This window comes from Toxotes jaculatrix, chromosome 17 (assembly GCF_017976425.1).
Source record: "Toxotes jaculatrix isolate fToxJac2 chromosome 17, fToxJac2.pri, whole genome shotgun sequence".
Lineage (NCBI taxonomy): Eukaryota > Metazoa > Chordata > Actinopteri > Toxotidae > Toxotes > Toxotes jaculatrix.
This window is the reverse complement of record NC_054410.1, coordinates 6,620,692-6,643,352: the sequence shown is the minus strand read 5'-3', so window position 1 is coordinate 6,643,352 and position 22,661 is coordinate 6,620,692. Positions and strand designations below refer to the sequence as shown.

Genomic DNA, 22,661 nt, shown 5'->3' with positions numbered 1-22,661 from the left:
GTGTCATGGCAGGATCAGTGGAAATCACGGGGGTGGGCTGGAACAATGACGTCCGGTCAGCTCGGTGTCTCCTGGCCGTTCCAGGGCGATCAGGGAACAAACCGGATGAATAATACACCGTGTCGGCGGTCACATGTCGTGCAGCGGGTCCCTGAATGATTTAAAGCTTTTTACATCATCAGCCTCACCCTCCCTCTTTCCCTCCCTCCCGCGCTGACTCCCGCTGATGCACCGCGCAGCCCGGAGATGCTGCTGCTGATGCTGGTGACCGACTGCAGCATCCGATATGGGCATCCTTTAATCCGGCCGTGCCACAGTGAGTGTTTTTACCAACACTTTTCCTCTCATCCTCTCATTATCTCCAACTAGATCACCCATCCACTCCTTTCCCTCAATAACTCCCATCTCACTCCTCCTCCTCCTCCTCTTCCTCCTCCCTTTTGTGTTGTCTTCCTTTGTGCAGTTTTTTTTTCATGAGCGGTGGCGCATAACGCGGCGGAAACCGTGCGTCCTAATAGAGGTGATGTTTGGCGACTCCGCGGAGTGGACGGAAACGTCGGGAAATGATCCCTTACTGAATGTGCGCTTCACCTTTACGGTGTGCGTCTTTGCGTGAGAAAGAGAAGGGAAGAGAGAGTTTAGGGCGGGTGTCGGTTCTCCCACCGGACTAGAGCTGCAGCAGGCTACGTTTGGAGGGTCGAGAAGAGTACAGGAAGAGACAGAGGGGCGACTGGGATCCGACAGAAAGAGGTTGGGACGTTTAATGAAGTGTCTTTGTTTTTGTTTTTTGTTTTTTTTTTTTTTGCAGTGAGAGCGTGCGGTTATTGCTAATATGGGCTGTGCCTGTGTGAGGGGAGAAACAAAGATGCTACTGTGAGATGTGAGACTTACTGTCTCAGGAATGGAGAAGAAATATTTCTATGCTGTCATGATGTAGAGGTATGGTTTCTTTGCTGCTGCCAGTCCTTATAGCACTCAAAGGGTATGGTATATGAAATGATCTTATAGGCTTCAATAAGCTTCTTTTTTTTATTTTTGCAAGGGCTGGATCTGTATCTCATGGGGAGAAGGATTCTGATTTATTACAGCCCTGCCAGCTGTTATGGCACACATTCAGCTTTCTTTCAGCACATTTGACTATCTATCTATCTATCTATCTATCTATCTATCTATTTGTCTCTCTATCCCTGCAGAAACAGTAAAGCAGCATAATGTGCTTCTGGGTGCATGTGTGTGTGTCTGTGTGAGGACAAGAGCACTCAGACACTGAAAGCCTCAAGCTGTGGAACTGGGCTAATCCCTAATGACATGGCCAGATCTCTCTCTCTCTCTCCCTCTCTTTTCTCCCCTTCTCTCTCTATCTGCCATAAGGTCTTGTCTCTTTTTTCTTTGCTCCTTGATTCTTTTTTCTTATCCCTCATACTCAGTTGTGATGACGAGCTGTCCGTGGTGCTGAAAACAGTCATCAGCAGATTGCTCACTAATAAGCTGAAGCTTGATGGCCCTGTCAGCGCTCAACAGGTGCCTATTACCTACTATACGAGGCAGCTGCACAGACATAAAGAAAGTTGACTTCTGTTTTAATTCAGTCAGTTTGATGGAGGTACGTTAGAATGGTGGATTATTGTTTGAAAATGGCATATTCGGCGCGCAGAAAGTGATTAAATCGTCAACATAGAGTTATTGATTGCATAAAAAATGAAAACTGAAATGAGACTTTTGAAAGCACTGTAGGTAATTCAGGTCTTTGGTTCACAAAATTAGAACATTACTTCATGCTGGGTCAGCTACATTTTAACATTATTTTTGAATTCAAGTATGTTAATACTACTAGAAAAAAAAACTTTGGGAGGGTTGCTGTATGACCCATTGGGAAACTATCATAATATGGACTTGAACACTGCTTTAGTTCTGAAAATACACTAGGGGAGCAATTATAAAAGGTTGAATTCTAGGCCCCTCTAATACATTTCCAAGCAGCAAATCCATGTGAGCTAGATTTATAAATAACAGTCTGAATTTCCCTGAATTTCTGGGTAATTCAAAAGCAGTTCTGGCTAAAACAATGGGCAAAGGAGAAATGAAGAGAAACACAATGCTGATGATGAAGAGGGTGAAAACAACAATAAGATGTGGAACTAGAAGATTACATAACTGACCAATTTAGCAACTGCAGTTTGTCTTCCTGCATATCCCTCACACACTCACACTCACACTCACATAGCCCTTAAGACATGTAGGTCTCACATCAGAGGGCTCACAGTCACATGTAGGGCCACACCACTAGCAGCTTGAGAGACAGTGACTTGCTTCTTGCTCAGGGGCACTTCAGCAGTGACAATGGGCACACATAGCATGGCTGCCTGTTAACCATAACATTATAGTCATTGTTTTTTAGTCAGATTGGCTGATTAGCTTGATACAAACTTAAAAAAAAAAAAAGATTATAAAGGCATTTTCTGTATTAGCGAAAGTGGAAAGATAACATGCTCCCATGTTCCTTCAAAGTAGGATGATTAATGAAAGCGTTTGCAAGCTACAGTATCGCCCTTGTAACTCAATCTGATGATGTGGCAACCAACACACCCTGTTTAAATGCAAGTTCATGTTTTCTATCTCAAACAGTACCTAACATCCCACTCTTAAATCTAGGCCATGTAACTTTTGCTTAACAGTGGCTGCTTTAGACACAAGTATTTACAGAACACTGACACACTAAAATTTAGTTTGACAATAGCACAAGCAGGGAAGGGTTATGAAGTATGAAAACTGAGCCAGTAATTTGTCTGAGGTTAGCTAACATTAGACACCATACGCTAACTGGTCATGCCAGACAAAACCCATGAATGTACTGAATGAAGCAAGGGTGTGTTTTAATGCTTCTGAATTCAAATTCAATTTTTCATTTGTAAAAGAATGAACGTTCTGTTTCTTGTTTCAAAAGTCACATGGTCTCGCTTTACGTCACCAGCTCAAATAGAGAAGAGAAAGCTTAAAATACACAAAGTAACTGTGCAACTGTGGCGTTTATGAAATGCTGTTGGTCCCTCATTCATCTTTATTAGGGATAATGGATGCTGAGTGGATCCTTGTTCCTTGTATGTCTGTGTGTTTGTGTGTGTGTGTGTGTGTGTGTGATAGATACAAGATAAGCACTAGAGAGAACTGATGTTTCTCTGAAAGATGGCAATCTCCATGTGCCTGTTTTGAAGAATCGCTTTTACAAGATTTCTTTATGGCAGATAAATGCTTTACATTTACTAATGTCATTGGTAAACTCTTACTGTAAAATATAGGTGTGACTCATGAAGCAGAAACACACACACACACACATTAGTCTTTATATTTATGAATGGCTGACTGGCCCCCACCACCCTTTCACCATCAGATGCTGCTCAGCACTGACGTCAGTGAACCTGCCTGCGCATAAAGGCTAATATAATCAGAACCTCACACACACAGACACACATGCACACATTGCATCCTTTCCTTTGTCTCTGTCAGCAGCACAGAAACACACACACACCTCTGCATCTTGGTTCAAAAGGCACTAAAGAGAGAGAAAAGAGAGGGAGAGACAAAGAAAAGAGGCAGACAGAAAGGGAGATGGAAAGAGACTGGAGGGCCAGTGTGTGGAAGGTGGGCGGCCATGATCATTATCATTACAATGTAATCTGATCTCTGTTATAAATGTGTGACTGTGGTTGCTTCCCTGTATGTGTATCAGTAGTTTTGCATGTATTTTCTGTTTTTTTTTAGCTTCATCTATTTAAATTTTGACCCCTTCCTAAACAAGATGCTTTAAAAAAAAAAAAAACTGAGTCACAAAACATAATCTTTCTAAAGAGTAGATCATTATTATAGATGACACCTGTAATTTGCTTGTTCTTTTCTCTACTGTATGTAAGAATAGCCTATATGTCTTTGCCACTTTCAAAGGCAACAACTATCTGCTCTATTGAAGGTTTGACATAGTTTCCAAAAATCATAGGCTCCCATTGTTCAAAAGAAAATATAAAAATAGCAGATAGAGGCATTGTGTTCTACTGAGAAACACGGTCAATCATTTTGTAAATGCACATTGTGGTTCTAATCTGAAGGCTGATCAAAAATAAAAATTGCATGTCTCTAAAGCTTTGTCCCAAATATCCCCCATAATGGTCTTCCTTCCCTTCACTTCAGTGTTTGGAGTAGCTCTCAATAAAGCATACAGCTGAAGAGGCAGAGGTAAACAAACCTGGTATTTGCATCTTGACATCCTCCAGAAGGAGGAAGGAGAAGCAGTCATAGAAAAAAAAAACTTAAAAGATAGTTCCATTGAATGTAATAATTGCACAAACCTACCAGACATGTACTTTTCAGCATGATGTATTGCTTTTGTCAAGGCAGCAGTAAGCACCTGTGTGCACAAGCTGAATTCAGCATTTGAAATCAGTCTTGCAGGAGCCAACAAACCTCTAGTAAAAGAGACATTAGGAAATTCAGACTGTGGTAAACACACAAATAGATGGTCATCAGTGCGACAGGAAAGAATAAAATTACACTGATGTTATCCTTTCTGTGATCTTGTGGAGTGAAATATGAAACTTGATCAGTTAAAAGCTCAGAAAACCATTGCTACTTACTGCACTTTCACTGAGCTTTTGTATATAAAGACCAGTTACTTAGTACAAAATCCCCACTTGATGTCATCAAAAATGGACATTTATATCTCACCATTTTCAGTTACTAATATGAGAAATAAAAAGATTCTGATGTCAGTGCAGATAGACACTAAGTGTATGTGCTTTAATATATAACATAAGATATAGCCTCATTTACCCATGTCAGTCCCAACGTTTTGAAAATCACACTATAAAATATATCTGCACTGAAAAACTGTATTTATGGCGCATTCAATATGCAAAAATGAGACACGCACATCAAATGATCACTGGTAAATTTCACACCTTAGGAGAAAAAAAAAAAGCACAGACTCTTGGTCTGGTGAATCATGGTGGTGCACACTATGCTAATCTTAAAAGTCAAAGTTGGACTGAAAAACCTGTTGGTGGACAAACACTTGTTCAGGGAATTTATCAATTTGGTTGCCATGGTAAAGCGCTCCAAGGCTGGCCTCTGAGAAGAGACAGAGAAAAAGAAAAACAGGAACAAAGGCAGTCAGAGAGTGAAGGGGAGGAAATACACTTGAGAATCTGGAAAGGGTAACAGGTGAAGGTGGAATCGATGAAATAAAAAGGACCATCAACTGTCAGCGGATTGTTTGAACACAGTGAGCAGAGCAGGCACTACACTAATTTGCTGGAGCAGTATAAGCTAACAAACAGCTCGTTGCAGAGAAGAGCACAGAGAAGGAGAAACCAGAGAGGAAGTGAAACTGTATGTGGCGCTTTTGGTCTATGACAAATGCATTTTCCTTGAGTCTCTCTGTCATTAATAACCAGGGAAATATATGTTTTAATGCAGTGATACTATATAGAAATTGCTCTCAGATACTACAGAGGGACAATACTGCCCACAGGGGATTTAGCAAATCGGATCGATAGAGACAATACTGTGGGGGGAAATGTGTTTTGGCAGCTGCTGGCAATATTTTTTTTCCCATTATCTCTGAGAGCTCCCAGTATTTTATGATATTGGAGTTCCTTGTCGAAGAATTACTCAGCAGGATACGCCTGAAGTCTGGCACCAGAATCAATGAGTCAGTTTTTGGGCCAGGTTTTAAGCCTTGTCTTAGCCTAAATGTCTTAAGTTGAGGTTTAAACTCAGGCATCAACTTAGTCTACAACTGGGGTTAGTCCCTCAGTGTGTGGAATGATCTTGTTGTTTTTTTAGAGCTTAAGGCCAAATAGACAGAGGTGTCTTCGATATGGCTGGTTAGCTAAGGAGCCAGAGGGAGTGACACCGTTGTTTTTATTTATCTTGCAGTCTGGAGCCAGATCCATTGTGCTTTAAGCTTCAGGCTCCCACTGTGCCGCATTAGGCCAAGATAGATGGGGATGCGGCAGGCCAAATTGTGAGTGAACGGGGCTGGCTGACAGGTCAGTCATGCAGAGCAATTTGTCTGTACCCTGGAACCAGCGCCAACAGTTGATACACCTCAAACAGATAGGAAACTGCAGTATTTTTTTTTTTTTTTTTTTAAATTTCTGCTCACTCGCTTCTTACAGATCAATGTGTTTGAGATTAATGGCCACAACCTGAAGTGAATCAGACGCATGAGAAAGCCAGTAAATGAGCAAGTCAGTCAGTAAATGAGTAAACTGGTCAGACAGCCAGCTAACTGAAGCAGAGGGACATCCCTGTTTGGGTTTATATTTGTCTATTACCAGTTCCAATATGGTTTGTCAGTGAGACATTACAGTAAATGGATAGGAATGACAGAATTGCTGGCTTGTATGTTGCCAGTCATTTATTTATGTATACTGTACAGCACATTTAGACTTTGCCTCTGTTTGTTTAAAGCTTTAAGCAGAAAGCAAGCCTTTGCTCGCTTCGTTTTTGGACCCAGTTTTGATCAGAATCATCTACTGGCACGCTGATCATTTGTACTGTGTGGTGGCCATATTTTTCAAGTTTCAAGGGCACTTCTGCACAATCTGCTTAATTTTGACTCGTGTTCCATTTAAACAAATTCAACTTTCAACTTTCATATTAATAAACCAGTGTGTTCCCAAGTCCAGGAGGCAAAATGATGAATGACAGGTTATCTGTAGGTCTAGACCATAACAGCAGGTGATGGCATGTGATCCAAGAATTACATCTCAGGCTGGACCATGACTGACCTGAGGATTTACTTCTATTAACACACAATATAACGCAATCAAAAATGTGTTTCATTGCAGATTTTCAGACTTTTGATGATAATAACACAATATGTGCACCTGAATGCGAGTGCATAAAGAAGAAATAATATAGCAAAAAAATCTTAGCATGGTCCACTTATAATACACTCCTGAAAATACACATGAAACTATTATAATAAGAACTTGTTATCAGAACATACAGTAGTATGACATGTTATAAAAGCACAAACTATCACCAAATAGGAATATTTGCTTCACTGGTTTTTACACGCTGTAATGAGACACAAAAAGGCATAAATGAAAGTTACACAAATTCACCATTTCTTGGTTTGATTATACCTTCACCATTGCTTTGCAATGTGCTTGTTTACTCGTTGCCGGATGGCTGCATCTTTTCACAGACTGGTCTCATTTAACGAGATGAAATTAATTTTCATGTGTGCCTCCATGAGTCTGAAATAAACAGCGGATTGGCGGTCATAGATAAGAAGAAAATTAAATTAGCGCATGTGAATAAGAAAGACACTGCTGGATTAGGACCCCCTGCACCACCCAGGGATTAAATCTCAGAGGGCCCCCAACCCATCAGGGTTCTAGTGTGTTTTCAGTTACGGCTGTCTATGGTCACAATGACACTTTTTTAAATTACAGAGATCACCATTTGCAGTAACATTTAGTTAACATTTAGTAAAATTTACACATTTAGTTAAATACTGACTTTGAATCTCTGTAAAAATTTTCTTCTTTCTTCTTCACAGAGCTTTTATTAATAAACCCATCATGGCTTTCAAGTTAGGTTACTAAACCACTCCAGAGGAACATGGGGGAGGTTTACCCAATTATGGGTTTCTTTTCCTGCACATTAGGGGATACTGGTATGCTGGCCAAGACACTGTGCAGGGTGATTAGACCATGTAGGTAGATAGTTTCACATCAGTAAATCAAACAAGAAAATTACTGAGCCAGTCGGGCAGCCCGCTCAGTGAAACTGATGGGAACATCACAGTTCTTATTTAAAAATCAGTGTCTGAACAGCTTAGACAGACAGTTGAAGTGTGACTGATGAGAAACGAAATCAACCTGGCAGTCAGCAATTTCTCTTTTGTGTCGAATGAGAAATCAGATTCATTAGGGCTGTCAGATGGGGATGCTGTGGCCAGTCAGGCAAGGCAGTGAATCAGCCAGACAGTCGCCAAGCTCAGTCTAGCAGAATAAAATGAATTTAGGACTCAACATCTCCACTTTATAGCCAGCCAATTACTGCTGATATCTGTAAGACTTGTCAGCTGGGTGTAGAATTATAATGGATGGGTTTTTGAGTTGTAAATATGTTGCGTTTGAAAGAAATGACCTCTAAATATCTCTGTACATAAAGTTTAGTAAGTTTACTGTTTTTGACACTTAAAGAATACAACATTAAATATTAAAATCAAATTTGTTTCCTATAGGACCAGACTACATTTAAACAATAAGGTTTACAGAAATGGAAGTTGCAGTGATTAAATGAGCATTGATATTCTGTTAGTCACAGAGATTGATAGTAATGCATTAGTGTGTTCAAGAGATTAGACTGTTGACTGCATGATGCTCTAAGCACAAGTCCACAGGGACTGGCCTCATAAATCTTAATACTAAGAGGCACTGAAGTAGAGCTGTGCTATCTATCTATCTATTTATGTCAGAGACATGACAACATGTAATAACTCTGCTTTATTAAGAAGACCAAGAAATCTGTCCACTGGTTGTTGAGACATTTCACTCAAATGGACATGGTGGTGCAAGATAAAATGTAAAGTGATCTGCAGAATCAGCTTCATAATCTGGTAAATCATGAGTGTCCGTACAAAGTTTTGTGCCAATACATCTGATGCTGTTGGGCTATTTCAGTCAAAGCAGTGAACCAACTGACTGGCTTCCTCAAAAGCAGCATGCCAAAACATCAGCTAGATTTTTGCTGAGTGATTTACAAAGACAGTGCGAGAATGAGAGAAAAAGAGGGATATAAATTCAGAAAGTTCAACAAAATTCCCTGACTCAGGTATTCTACCAAATGATGATGAGTTGGCTCCTTCCTGTTCTGTCTGTAGTTTATGAGAATGGGGCCAGGGCCACTTGCCAGGTTTGGTTTTTTGCAGGGACCCAGGGCCATGCCATTTGGGCCAGTTGCCAGGTTGGTTTTGAGTGAATCACAAGGGCTCTCAGCTTTATTAAGCCAATGTAGCTCTTACTGGAAAGGCAATGAGAGCTCAATCAGGTTATTCAACCAGTAATTCAGACATGGGCAGGGGCGGACACAGAGACATGCTTAGTTGATTAGACACAAGGATGGATGTTCTGACAGCTGTCTTATCTGGAGAGGAAACACACTAATGCTGAGATGAATGCTAGAGGTGGCGGTGATGATTATGATGACAGGGATTCAACTATTGATCTTTAAACAGCAGCACTCTGGCTGGGCAGAAAATGGGTGTTTGTTTAGTGTTAAGATATTGAAGAAAGGCCTGGTTCAAAATTCTATTACACTGCTTGTCTGTGTACAACAGGGGAGCTCACAGCAGTGTAGTGCTTTTCTGTTCATGCTGTTTTGTTCACAGATGCACTTATATTTCCAATGGTTTCTGATAAAATAGGAAGAACAACATGAGTAATTCCATGGCTAGAAGTTTGAATAAATATACAATTTATTGCCTCTGCCCACACTCTATTAAATTATTCAGTAGCTAATGCTGCCTCTGGCACTTAGTTTGTGGTCCATATAAAGGCTGAGAAGAACAACACTGTGCCTCTCTCTGTCTTGTTCTCAGAGTCAGGGGATGGGGGCACCATGGAGATGTTGCCATTGGAGAAGTACCACCTACCACTGTTTACACTGTGTGTAAAGTAATGAAACTTCAGTAGTGAGATATTTTCCCTTTCTCATAGAATGTAGTAATCTGGTATTCATTTGATTTTACTGTTGTGTGCATCAATTTCAGGCAGAGGAAATACATTTTTAGTCTGCTGCAACCAGACAAAGTCTATCTTAGAGGAACAGTTTGGGACTTATCAGCTTTCAGGTGAGAATTAGAAGCGAAATTGAAACAGCGCTTATGTCTGCATCCTAAGTACGGAAGTGGAACTAGGAGGTGATTAGCTTAGCTTAGCATAAAGCCCGGAAGTAAATAGCATTTGAAAAGGGGCCATGAATGTATTATTTTATATAATACACAGTTTTGAGTGACAGCAAGATATAAAACAACTTTCTGTTATGCCATTGTTGCAGCAGATGTCACTTAAATGCGAATGTTTTGGCAGCTACCTGGTTTCTGTAAGATTAGCCTACAATTGGTAAAACTTTTTTTTCGTTTACCAGCAAAGATGATGTTTTTAACTTTCATCTATGTCCTGATATTCTTTAAATTACACATACTTACAAACAGTCCCTATAATCGTGTGCCAGATTCTTTTTGTATATTCAGTAACTAAAGTAGGTTATGAGAAATGAGTGAAGGTACACAAAAATATGGGACACGTACTTGAGTTTGAATCCGAAGATTTCCACCTAAATTTCACAGAAAGGCTGCTGACTGACTGACTAAACATCAAAGTGGTTTGAAAACAGGCAGATTGCTGCAGCTCTGTGCTGCATGAGGACAGTATGCGACGACTGTACCACTGACCTCCTAACATCATACAAGGCAGTTTGCCAGACAGGCCTTTGGAGTGAAGTTTCTAAGTAAAGACTCATAACCAGAATAGACTGAGCCTTGGAGTTACAGTGGGAAAACAAGTCCTGTATCCTCCTCTGATTTACAGTAAAAGACATGAGATATTAGATACAAGTATTTGGATACTTAGTTTTGTGCTTCTGTACTTTTTATGCTGTTTCTCTCTGGTGTTTGTTTATTCGTGATTAATTTTATTTAGTTTCTGTCATTTTCTTATTCTAGTTTAATTGTAGAGACCTTGAAACTTGTTCTATATAAATAACATTGTTGTCACAGGACAGATGATAACTGTAAAGCTGTTGGTATTAGTTGTTTACACATATTTGTTTCACTTAAGCTCACTTTCTACAAAGGTTAAATGCTCTCAGACTAACCTTTATCTCGGGAAGTGCCGTTAGTAAACTAAAGTCAGTTTTCCAGCATAGAGCAGATGGAACACCTGCTGCCACAGTGCTTTGTGTAGCTCCTTTTTGTTGATCTACCACTGTTCAAATAGCTCACACTCAGGGCAGGTGGTGGTTACTGTCGATGAAACTAGCCAGAGAACATTAAAAGGTAACAGATGTTTTGAAAAACAAGCTGCTTGCATGATCTGATTTGTGATATGGAATGATGAAAGATGGTGTGTGTGTGTGTGTGTGTGTGTGTAAAATACGCATCCCATAAACAACAATCTCAAGCAGATCCTATGTCGTTCCAAGTCGCCACTGTTTGACTGTTTTTGAGCTTTGCAGAATGTGATTGGATTCGTGTAAAGGTATCGGCGTCTCCAATTAAAGCTGATAAGATTTGTCTGTTCATACCACACATTCTCCCTCACACACACACACATTTATTGACAAAGAGGAGAATCAAAACCCAGTGCTCAAATGAAAAACAGATTTGTTTTTCAGTCTGCTCATCCTCCTCATCCTTTCCTCCTAATCTGTTCATCTTTTCCTGTCCTCACACACACACACACACACACACACACACACACACACACACACACACACACACACTCAGTAATGCTCTAGTCATAGGAGAGAGTGTTGACCAGTGCTGCTGGCGGTGTATGAGTGTGTGCTTGAGTTTTATATTGCGCCTACTTGTGTGTGTAATTTTTTTGTTTGTCTGTATGTGTGTGTGTGTGTGTGTGTGTGTATTTCAATTTCTGGTTGAAGTATTTGTTGGATGGCCCTTTTTTTAATCAGCAGTGGAGTATCTACCAAAAGAACCACTGCATAGTTTAATTTCCTTTTAGACTAATTGTCAAACATGAGAGAACCTGGTATCGTGATAATAATTATGATGCTCAATTAAACGGAAGCACACTTTTGAGTATCTTTGGGAATATAACAAATACATTCAGTTTTGGTTCTCTGCTGTCTTGAGTTAATTCAGAAATTTATACTCAATTCAATGAATAAAATGGGCTGCTGTTTTCAGGTTTTTACTCTAGTGAATGTGCCAAACCATTCGCTCTGAACTGCAATGTGAAAAATAACTGGCAGGTAAAATCATTGTCTGTCCGAACAAAATATAGGACAGTGTTTTTAGTAATGTGGGAAAATGTTACAGTCCTCTGCCTGTTTAATAATAATGAAAGTGTACTGTAGTAAAGACATGTCTCGGTCAGTCTTAGGGTGATTGTGTGATGATGTGAGCACTAACATTTCCAGGACTCCCAACACTTCACCTGCATCTTGCAAAGCTTGCACATTGCAAGAGTTATATCAAGCTCCTTCTCTCCTCGAGATGATACAATTAAAAACGTGCTGCAACGTTTGCCTTAATTGAAGATATACTCTACAGACTATGCTAGTGTGTGTGTGTTATACATATTCTGGAAGCTGCACTGTGCTGGCATATGATTCTATTTCTGGTTTCAGCTTAGCAAAGGAAAACCATGCTGTTATTAGCAAGGTACAAGAATTAGTTTTCACCTCGCTCCTACTTTTGAGTTTGATGAAGTGACTTAAGCCGATTTTACCAGCTCTGTTACGTCCCTGTGGCTGAATATGAATACTCTGCTATGTGAACCTGTGCCACTGTTTGTTGGATCAGTTTCATGTCACATATGCATTTCTTGGCTATCCTTCAACGAGCAAATTGTGAAATCTGATTTTAATACACTATGATGACTCCAATACATTTGAGTTCGGCCTTGTGATGGGTTAAGAGCCAGCCGCCCCACCCAACGCTCACCATCCACACGCAAATTAAATCACATTTTGAGCTCTTTCTACTGCCGCACACGCTCGTACTCTCACTAAGTGCAGCGACAATAGCAGCACTGGCCTCCTCTGGTTAAACAGCTGGGTAATTGCAGCCATCATTTGAGTGTCTCATATTATAGCTGAGAGGCAATGTGAGTGGGGCGTATGTGAGCGTGTATTTGTTCAGTAACTTGCGCTTTTTGTTCAAAGTGGATGAATGGTGAGTGTTAGTTCACTGCTGCTAAGCGAGAGAGGGAGAGGGAGAGAGAGAGAAAGAGGGAGAGGTGAACTGGGCTACAATTGATGACTATAACATCTCTCTTTTCAACAGCATCCCTTATTACACTACTCATATGATGTCCGAAACATGGTTGAAAAGCTGTGGAAAAGTATAATAAAGCCTGAGCAGCTTGAAAATGTTCTGTCATTGTTAATCATGATAATACATGAGTGTTGTAATTATTTTGCATAAAAACATCTCCTGATTTTAATTGTTTCAGTGATTGTTTACTTTCATATTCATCAACATGTTTCTTTTGTTCACCACTGCACCGCACACACATTTCTGCCATTATTCAAACAGACAAAGCATTTGCAGTTTGTTGTTTTACAACAATTTTGTGGTGAGGTCATATTTTCTAAACACCGGGAAACATTTTAACGGCTTTTTGCATTTGTATTGCCACAGTATAATTATACACAATTGTGGAATAATTATTCAGATCCCTTATTTAAATATAATCAGCAATAAAACAATGAAAAAATACAAGAAAAAAGCCAAGCATTCAAAAATCTTAAGTACCCAAGATACAGAAAAGTGGCCCCAATGAGTCTTATATTATTTCATGATATATCATTTCATTGTTATTAATGGTGCTTAATTAATTTGTACGTACTACTGAGCTACTTTAAATTATTTTATATACTGTTTGGTAATTTTGTAATAATGCATTGTAATAATATGATGCACTTTGTGTAATCCTGTAAATTACAAGCCAGTAATTACAAAGTAATTAAAAAAATAAACAAAATAAACAAACATGGATGACAAAACTTCCAGTCAATGCTAATTCAATTAAGCTTTGGACAAAATTACTGGGTAATCCTAATCTTTTAAGGAAAATTTCCTTCTTTCTTACACCAATTGATACAAGTTTGTCTTAACAGTAGACAAATTACCAGTTAACTATGATTATTATTATTATTATGCTTAAAGAAACTACACAGATTGGAAGAGGTTTAGAGGAATTAGTATGTATATATGATTACACATATTACACTTTCTCCGGTCTTCAAAAGGAGAAATGATTTAGTGTCCATTGCAATCACTCATGAGCTTGGCTACTATAGCAACGGGGCTACAGGGAGAGGACTGCTAATTAGTTGCTTCCTCATGCAGGTACACTTAATTTGAGGAAGAACGTGTAATACATCTCCACCGTTGGGCCTCTGTGTCTTGGTGTTTTTACTCAAAAGTAAGCATTGTCTCAGACAAAATAATTGAAGGCAATGTGCTGTGAAATGCTGCAAAAAAATCGTCCCACTTTTGTTTTTCAGATGACTCTCTCTCTCACTGAGATGGAATTCCACTAAACCAGGATAAGAGAGAGAGGTGGCAGAAAACTGAGGCACAGGCAGCAAGATCTTCTTCCATTATTTGGAAGCGCTCTACACAGTTGTTTGCTCAAGAAAACTGTGAAAGAACAAAAGAAAAAGGAACAAAGATCCAGTATCTTTCCACTCTTCCTTCTGAAATTCTTCCCTTTGACTCTGACCCTTGACCTTTAGCACTCAGTATGAGTGGTGTGGTAGGAAAGCTGGACCCTCGCAGGATACAATGGGGCTCGGCATGGAACACCTTCACATCTCGTGTCCTGAGGACCAAACCTGTGGAATCCATGTTGGATTCAGCCATGTCAGGCACCGGCTCCCACGGGACCAGACTGGCCCGGGTCTTATCTACAGTGGACCTGGTGTCGCTCGGTGTGGGCAGCTGTGTTGGGACGGGGATGTATGTGGTATCAGGGCTGGTTGCCAAGGAGATGGCCGGTCCGGGGGTCATTGTGTCATTCATTATTGCCGCTGTGGCCTCCATACTGTCAGGTGAGACTGGAGCAAATGCACTTACATACATGCATTTACTGATTCTCTTCTGGTCTTAAATACTCTCTTACTGTCTCTCACTCTTTCACACACACTATATGCCACAGTATAGAGGTTAAGCTCTTATCACCGTTACACTGATATGATTTATATGACGAGCCTTTTAATAACTATGCAATTATTACAAGGGCAAAGACATTGTACAGATAAAGCTATAATATGAAAGGCACTCAAGGGATATCTTAGTACTACCTTAATGTTCCCATCAATACCTTCAGCTAAGCCTTTCATTTGGAGGATAATGCATTCAAATTACTGATATGTGCGTCTGCATGTATGCGTCTCCCTCGCTGTCCCACAGGAGTGTGTTATGCAGAGTTCGGCGTGCGTGTGCCTAAGACCACAGGTTCGGCCTACACATACAGCTACGTGACTGTGGGCGAGTGCGTGGCGTTTTTCATCGGCTGGAACTTAATTCTGGAGTATCTGATTGGCACGGCGGCGGGGGCCTCGGCTCTCAGCAGCATGGCGGACTCGCTGGCCAATCACAGCATCAGCAACTTTATGATTTCACACATTGGGACGCTCAATGGCTTAGGTGAGTGGAATGGGGGTATGTGCTCGAAGAAAAAAATATGAAGTTTAAGCTTCAGGATCCGGATTATTATTAGATTTAAATGAAGTTTTAGATTTGTATGCACAGAGCATTAATTTGAGTGAGCTTACGATGTACAGGTTAACAGCTATCAGCAGTCATTCTATCAGAAATGAACAGACATTAACCCAGGTCACCTCTGAAAAGAAATTATGCTTTTTCCTCCTGACTCTCCACAAGAAGGTCAGAGTCAGCTCTGGTCTTATAGCTGTGGTTGTATGAGGCAAATACTTCCTGCTGTTGTGCCTTCAAACCTTAATGCCCCCGGGTTGAACTAAAGTTATGTCCGTCTGTTGCCCCAAAGGAGCAGATTTAATAAACCATATCTTTGCTGTCATGCTGCTTGTCCCTTAGAGTCATGAATTACTTTGTCAACAGAAGCACAGTGTCATCTGTATCCTAGAAAAGATGCTGCATGACACTGGCGAAGTGGGTTTGAATGGCAGCACATCCTTCCAGATTCTAATATAAAAACTGAAACTAACACCATCTGGGAAACCATCCAAACCATACTCAATTTTGTTTCCAGGCAGCATCCAAATGATGTTTCACTGATTCTCTTGGAAATCATGTCATTGTGGAAAATATCATCTTAGATTTCTAAATGATTCACACAACACAGTTTCCCATGTCATAAACCGTACAGTGAGGGGAATGCCTGCTAATCTGCTGTAATACTATAGCTGACGTGTGCCAACTGTGTTCCTATCTGGATGATACTGCCCTGACGGTCTCTTCCTGTTGGACACTAACAAAGGCATGGCAATGGTCACATGACAAGCAGCAAGGCCAGCTGTTCAACACCATAATGGAAAGTTACTGTTTCCCTTTCCTGCTGAAGAAAAACGGCTGTTTCTCCACACCCCTGAGGAAATGTGGAATTTAGCTGAAAATACTTCTCATTAGTTTCCAAACATACACAGAGTGTGCTTCCTGTGTAACAAATACACTATTGAGTTGGGTAAAATAGTAATTATTGATAAATTGTTTTACTGTGCTGAGTGGGAAAGTGCATCTTACTAAAAAAATGTAATCCTGAAAATGCTTTTGTGTGTTTGGCAGTTTACCTGGCAAAAATAGTTTTGTTGATGTGGCGAGTGATGTGTTTCCAACTGTGGTATTGCCAAGAGAGTTAAACAAATTTAGAAAGCCCTTTTTGATGTTTGTTTCGGAAAGTTGGAATAATTTTGTTTTCAGACACATTCCTCTTTTTATTCCTACACATCAGTAATAGATATACACTTTATCTATCAAGAATAAATCACACTGTCACTATCATTTCATGGGAAGAGGAAAAATATATTTCATTCCAACTTTACGGGCTGCTTATCCTTTCTTTTAAATCGAACGGACATCAGCTTGGGCTCTGGGTGATTGTGATTTTTTCTCTTTCTTTTTTCTTTCTTTTTTTTTTTTTTTTTTTAATTCTATGGCATTTACTAGACTCATTTAAAATAATCAATTAATCCTAAAAAATAATTGATAGGTTAACAATAATGAAAATAAATGGAAAATAAAAGTTTGTGTCATATCACCCACCACCAAAGTGAATGGATGACAACACTCTGTGTGTTTCCTCTGTAGGTAAAGGGGAGCAGTCGTACCCAGACCTGCTGGCGCTGCTGATAGCACTGCTGGTGACGGTGATAGTGGCTTTGGGAGTGAAGAACTCTGTGGGCTTCAACAATGTGCTGAACGTCATCAACCTCATAGTGTGGGTGTTCATGATGATCGCCGGGCTGTTCTTTGTTAACGGAGAGAACTGGGACGAAGGGAGATTCTTGCCCTTTGGCTGGTCGGGGGTATGCACACACACACACACACATGCAAACGCACACATTCAATAAGTCGCGAGCGATCAAATGAAACATGTAAGCCATCATTTGCTTCTTTTCTGTCACAGGTGATGCAGGGAGCAGCCACGTGTTTCTATGCCTTCATCGGTTTTGACATCATAGCTACGACAGGAGAGGAGGCCAAGAGTCCCAACACGTCCATCCCCTACGCCATCACTGCCTCACTCATCACCTGCCTCACTGCCTACGTCTCTGTGAGTTACCCCGGACACCACAGACATAACAATAAACGCGTCGTTTGTTTCCCTTTATTAACTTTCGAGAGATAAAAGTAGTTTGAGGACAGTTAAGAATGCAAAACACTTTTATCTTGTTACTCAGAGCATCACTGCTGCATCAACTAGACACATTTTTTATAGAATTTTTTTGGTATGCACGGTGTGGTACTGAGGTGACTTGGCTCAACTTCACACCTTCAGCTCTAATCTTTAATCTTAGTCAATAGTTTATATAACTATGTGCACCAATTCATGAAGCCCCCTTTTCTCAACTGTGTAAATTGGGGCCATGTTTTTGCAAATGTAAGTTGCAACGACAGCTGTTATCTCCTTCCGTCTTCGTGATTCTTTGCCATATGGCGTGCGATGTGCAAAAGCCTCTTGCAGCGTGTCTGGGGTTTGTTTTGAGCACTTGACTGTGCCTGTGTGGCTCTCATCCCTAGACTCTCTCAGCACTGTTTGACATGATTCTTGCGTAGGTGGTAAAGTAGGTTAGTGGTGTTTGAGTCTGTTGCGGGGACTGGTCTGTGGAATAATTCGCTAACTACAGTTTTTGGGTCCATATCAGACTTTTCATACCCAAATCAAATCCATGAAAGAGGAGTGGCCTCTGTTTTAGTTACGAGCTCCTTGTTTTGTCTTTGATGCTAATTCCCAGCACAAAGAAAAAAACAATAGAGCATAACTTGAAACAACAGACTTATTTCTATCGTCACATGATATATATTGTTGTTTCACACATCCCTACTTGTAAATACAGACTGAAAGTGTTAGTCCCAAATTCTGAGAAGAATCTGACACAGACAGAGAGATGGAAAGATCAAACATCAATACGCTTCCCCCTGCACTCCAACTGTGTGGGTGTGCATTTCATTTCTGATCTTTACGTATTCAGCTCACACAGCCTACCAGATTTCTAACTTTGACACGTTTGTGCTGGATGATTGTTGCTATGGGTACCGTGTAACAGCGGCCTATCAGGAAAGAGAATTTTTCGGCATTGCCTCGGGGCAAAGATTGAATCAACTTCAGAACTCAACTAACTTCTTGCATCTATTCCCCCATATCAGCCTTCTCTTGTGCTCCAAAATCTATTTTCTCAAGTCTAACGTCAAAATCCAGAATCATTTTAATCATTAAACACATTACACGTCACATCTTTATCTTTCTGGTGACAAGGGTGTTACTTTGCATTTAAATGCGAGAGTGTACGACGCACTGCAGCTTCATTCAAAATCATAAAAATTATTGGGGCTCTTCCTACACTGCTCCCCCCTGACTGTTTTTCCATGCTGAATTTGCTCACACCCTTACTCTTAATTGACCATCAGAACAAATCCACTAAAGATGGCCATGAGGGAGGGAATCACGTCGAATGAGCCCCTCATTCTCAGTGAGGAGTCACATGAACGTGCGCAAACCAACAACCAGCTGACAGTGAGCTGAAGTCAGCACCATAGGATGCAGTTTGGGATCAGGTTTGCCCTCTCAAAGACATTTAACCTGCATTTGTTGTAGGATTCCCTCTAGATTAGTAGAGTCCCCTCTGACTGGTTCACACACACACTGTCAACCAGCCTGTGCCTGGATTGGACGCAGGGTTAAAGGGCACCAGGCTACTAGGGAGAAACAGATCTCTCTATCTCCCTCTCTGTGAGGGTTAGCCTTTTTATTATTCCTCTCTCTTTCTGTAATCTGTTCAAGCAAATCCCTCTTTTGCAGCACAGTATCTGTGACAGATGGCCCTGCATGATTTCACACGTCAGACGCAAGGATCAAAAACACACGCGCGCACACACACACACACACACACACATATACAGAGAGAGAGAAAGAAGCATGACCAATGAACCTTTCTGCATGCGATGCGCGGTGTGCTGAATGTGCTTGCTGTGCAATGCTTGGTTATGAGAATGTCGCTCGACACTTGTCAGTATTTAAATGTTTATGCGATTACAGCATTCTGATGAGGTCGAGAAAACAGTCTCACCACGAGGTCTGTTTAGCAACTATCCTGAAACTTTCAGTCCTATCGCATGATCTTCATCAGCAGTTGGACTTTGCCCCAAACAGTCTCACAGCAGTGTCCATTTGTATCCCCTGACACAGAATTCCTATAAATAACCAAGCTCTGTGTTTGTATTTAATTCTCTTCCATCCAGGTTTCTGTGATCCTGACTCTGATGGTTCCCTACAATGAGATTGACGCAGACGCCCCGCTCATGGAGATGTTTGCCATGCATGGCTGTATGTTTGCGAAGTACATCGTGGCAGTTGGCTCCATAGCCGGACTCACTGTCTCCTTGCTGGGGTCCCTGTTCCCCATGCCTAGGGTCATCTATGCCATGGCAGGGGATGGCCTGCTTTTTAAGTCAGTGTACACACTTGTTCTTAACTTGTCATATCAATCTTCACGCTATATATGTCTCAAATGCACTCATGGTTGTGTGTGTGTTTAGGTTCCTGGCAAATGTGTCTTCCTACACAGAGACCCCTGCTGTTGCCTGCGTGGTGTCGGGCTTTCTGGCAGCCCTGCTGTCCCTCCTGGTCAGCCTCAGAGACCTCATAGAGATGATGTCCATAGGAACCCTGCTGGCCTATACCCTGGTGAGTGGTGGATAATGATGGCTCACCCTGACATACAGGCCACATGGGCACTTGCAGGGTGCTGATGGATCACTATATTTAGTTCACTGTATAACATTTATTCTCAGTATTACTTGTTGACATACGGGGCAGCAAGTGGACACACAGTATAGTCTTTTGCAAAGACCTATGATTTCTCCTTCAGCCTGAGTGGTTATATAGTTCAATTTATAGATTTAAAAAAGGCTCTGTTCTTTGAAGGAGCTCTCAGTGAGAGCGCAAAGCAAGAGGGATTTTGAGGGAAAACTAATTCCACCAACAAATGAACTATACAGAACGACGTGCTAGCTGTAAGTATACAGGTCATAGCAAAGTCAACAATACCAAAGGGTTTAGAACATAAACAAGGAGGTTGTGGTGATAGAAGGCGCTGCAGCAGTGAGGATTGCTGTCATTGGTTTGATTGGATAGCTAACAGCTAATAATCTGAAGTTTTTGTGCTATAAAGTGATTTAACCATATGTTCCTCCCTCGGTTGCAGGTGAGTCTATGTGTTCTCCTGTTACGTTACCAACCTGAGGGCGACATCCACGGATTCGTCAACTTCCTCTCTGAAGAGCAGAACAACAAGAGGAAGGAAGGCGTCTTGGCTGAGTGCGAGAAAGACGCCTGTTCGCCAACCAGCGAGGCCGATGAGTATGGAGGTCCGCCCACGAACACCTGCGGAGCCAAAAATCTGCCATCATTGGGTGACAATGAGATGCTGATAGGCAAACCAGATAAAAACGCCTACACTGCCAGTCACCCAAACTATGGCACGGTGGATATGACCACTGGCATTGAAGCAGAGGAGTCAGAGGGCGGAATGTCCCGGCGGTTGAAGAAGCTGATTGGACCACGCTATTACACCTTGAGGATCCGACTGGGCCTCCCAGGAAAGATGGACAGGCCGACTCCAGCCACGGGGAAGACTGTCACTGTGTGTGTGCTGCTGCTCTTCATCTTCATCTTTGCTTTTTGCTCCTTCATCATTTTTGGTGAGAACACATCAACAGAGCTCACACTGGAATTTACAGTACAATGCAACTGTAAATTAAATCTTTCTGTCCTTCTTTGATTCCTCTCCTTCCAGGATCAAGCTGTATCGGGGAGGGTCGCTGGTGGGCTTTGCTGCTATTAATCCTCCTCATCATCATCATCGCCCTGCTCATCATCATCATCCTCCAGCAACCTGAGAACCCCAAGCGGCTGCCCTATATGGCGCCCTGTGTGCCCTTTGTACCTGCTTCAGCCATGCTGGTCAACATTTACCTCATGCTTAAACTGTCTGCCATCACCTGGATACGCTTTTCAATCTGGTGCCTCGTGGGTGAGTGACAAGTTCACTAAATGACCATTTGTCTTGCATTTAAGTTTTGCGTCTTTTACTTCCAGATTTTAAGACAGGATTCACGTCGTTTCTACCATCCTTGACAGATGGGAACCGACTGTGTTCAGATCTTAAACAGTGACTCACCTCAGTTTATCCAAAACAATGGAGTGATAAATTTCATTACTCGTAAAAATGACTCATTTCTCATTGGCTCAGTGAGCCAGTAAAACCTAGTGTATGTCTCACTTACTCACTTTGTTTATTTTTCTTTTGAAAGAGCAAGGAAGTCTCATTTCACTTTTATTTCCTGTCTCAGTTATATCTATCTGTGCATCTGTATTTGTCTGAGCGTGTGCGTGTACTTGTGTGCATAAATGTGCAATGCATGTAGTTCAACATACCATTTAAGTCCTTAACTCAGAATTAATGCAGACTGGTGTCCAGCAGAACTGTTTTTGTGCTTATACAAACACTGGTGGACATCTGTGTGTTTTTGATATGTGAGTAGGACTGTTCATCTGACTCACTCAGAGTGGGATTAATTGTTTTTTAAGTTGGGAAAGAGTTGTATTCTGTCTTTCTGCTTTTTTTGGATTCGAGATCTTAAAATCATCATGTTCCAAGCTCTAGTGCACTGTATCATTTTTTTGTGGTTTGTGTGTGTGTGTGTGTGTGTGTGTGTGTGTGTGTGTGTGTGTATTGAGCAGTTAATCAATACACCTGCAACAAATCTGTGTCCTTTCAGGTGTGCTCATCTACTTTGGCTACGGCATGTGGAATAGTACACTGGAGATCACGGCCAGAGAGAACGAGGTGCACGCCTCCACTTACCAGCGCTATGATCAGGGTGTGGATGAAGGCTTCTGTGGCTTCGATGATGATTTCTACCCACCCACCACTGACAGCTGGGGTGCGCCTGAGGGGGGATCGGGGCTCACTCCGCCCCCTCAGGCAAAACCAGAAAGTGAAGGGATCTCATCCAAAGGTGGTGGCAGGACCGTTGCCAATCACGGCCTCGCTGAGGAGGATCCAATGGATTTCTGAAGGACTTTATGTTTTCCTGAATGTACTGCCTTGTCTGCTGCCTGGGGGAAGGGAGGGGAAACAGTAGTGTGAGTGCATGAATGATGGTTTGTGTGTGTGTGTGTGTGTGTGTGTGT

The 22,661-nt window shown here is 41.3% G+C and overlaps 1 protein-coding gene and 1 long non-coding RNA gene across 2 annotated transcripts in view; one reads left to right on the top strand and one right to left on the bottom strand.

Moving 5' to 3' along the window:
* Window positions 1–22,661, bottom strand: part of LOC121197041 — a 135,288-nt gene that overhangs the window by 21,989 nt on the left and 90,638 nt on the right. The window contains exons 4-5 of the long non-coding RNA XR_005896218.1: window positions 22,333–22,586; window positions 20,705–20,849 (exon numbers count right to left, since the gene is read on the bottom strand). This is a non-coding gene — a long non-coding RNA (uncharacterized LOC121197041). The remainder of the gene's footprint in view (window positions 1–20,704; window positions 20,850–22,332; window positions 22,587–22,661) is intronic.
* slc7a14a (solute carrier family 7 member 14a) lies at window positions 14,291–22,545 on the top strand. Its single transcript, XM_041060394.1, has 9 exons — window positions 14,291–14,814; window positions 15,176–15,412; window positions 17,054–17,271; window positions 17,373–17,519; window positions 19,706–19,914; window positions 20,003–20,150; window positions 20,671–21,166; window positions 21,262–21,498; window positions 22,247–22,545. Exons 1-9 carry the CDS (start codon window positions 14,508–14,510, stop codon window positions 22,543–22,545), a joined length of 2,298 nt encoding a protein of 765 aa, XP_040916328.1. The 5' UTR covers window positions 14,291–14,507.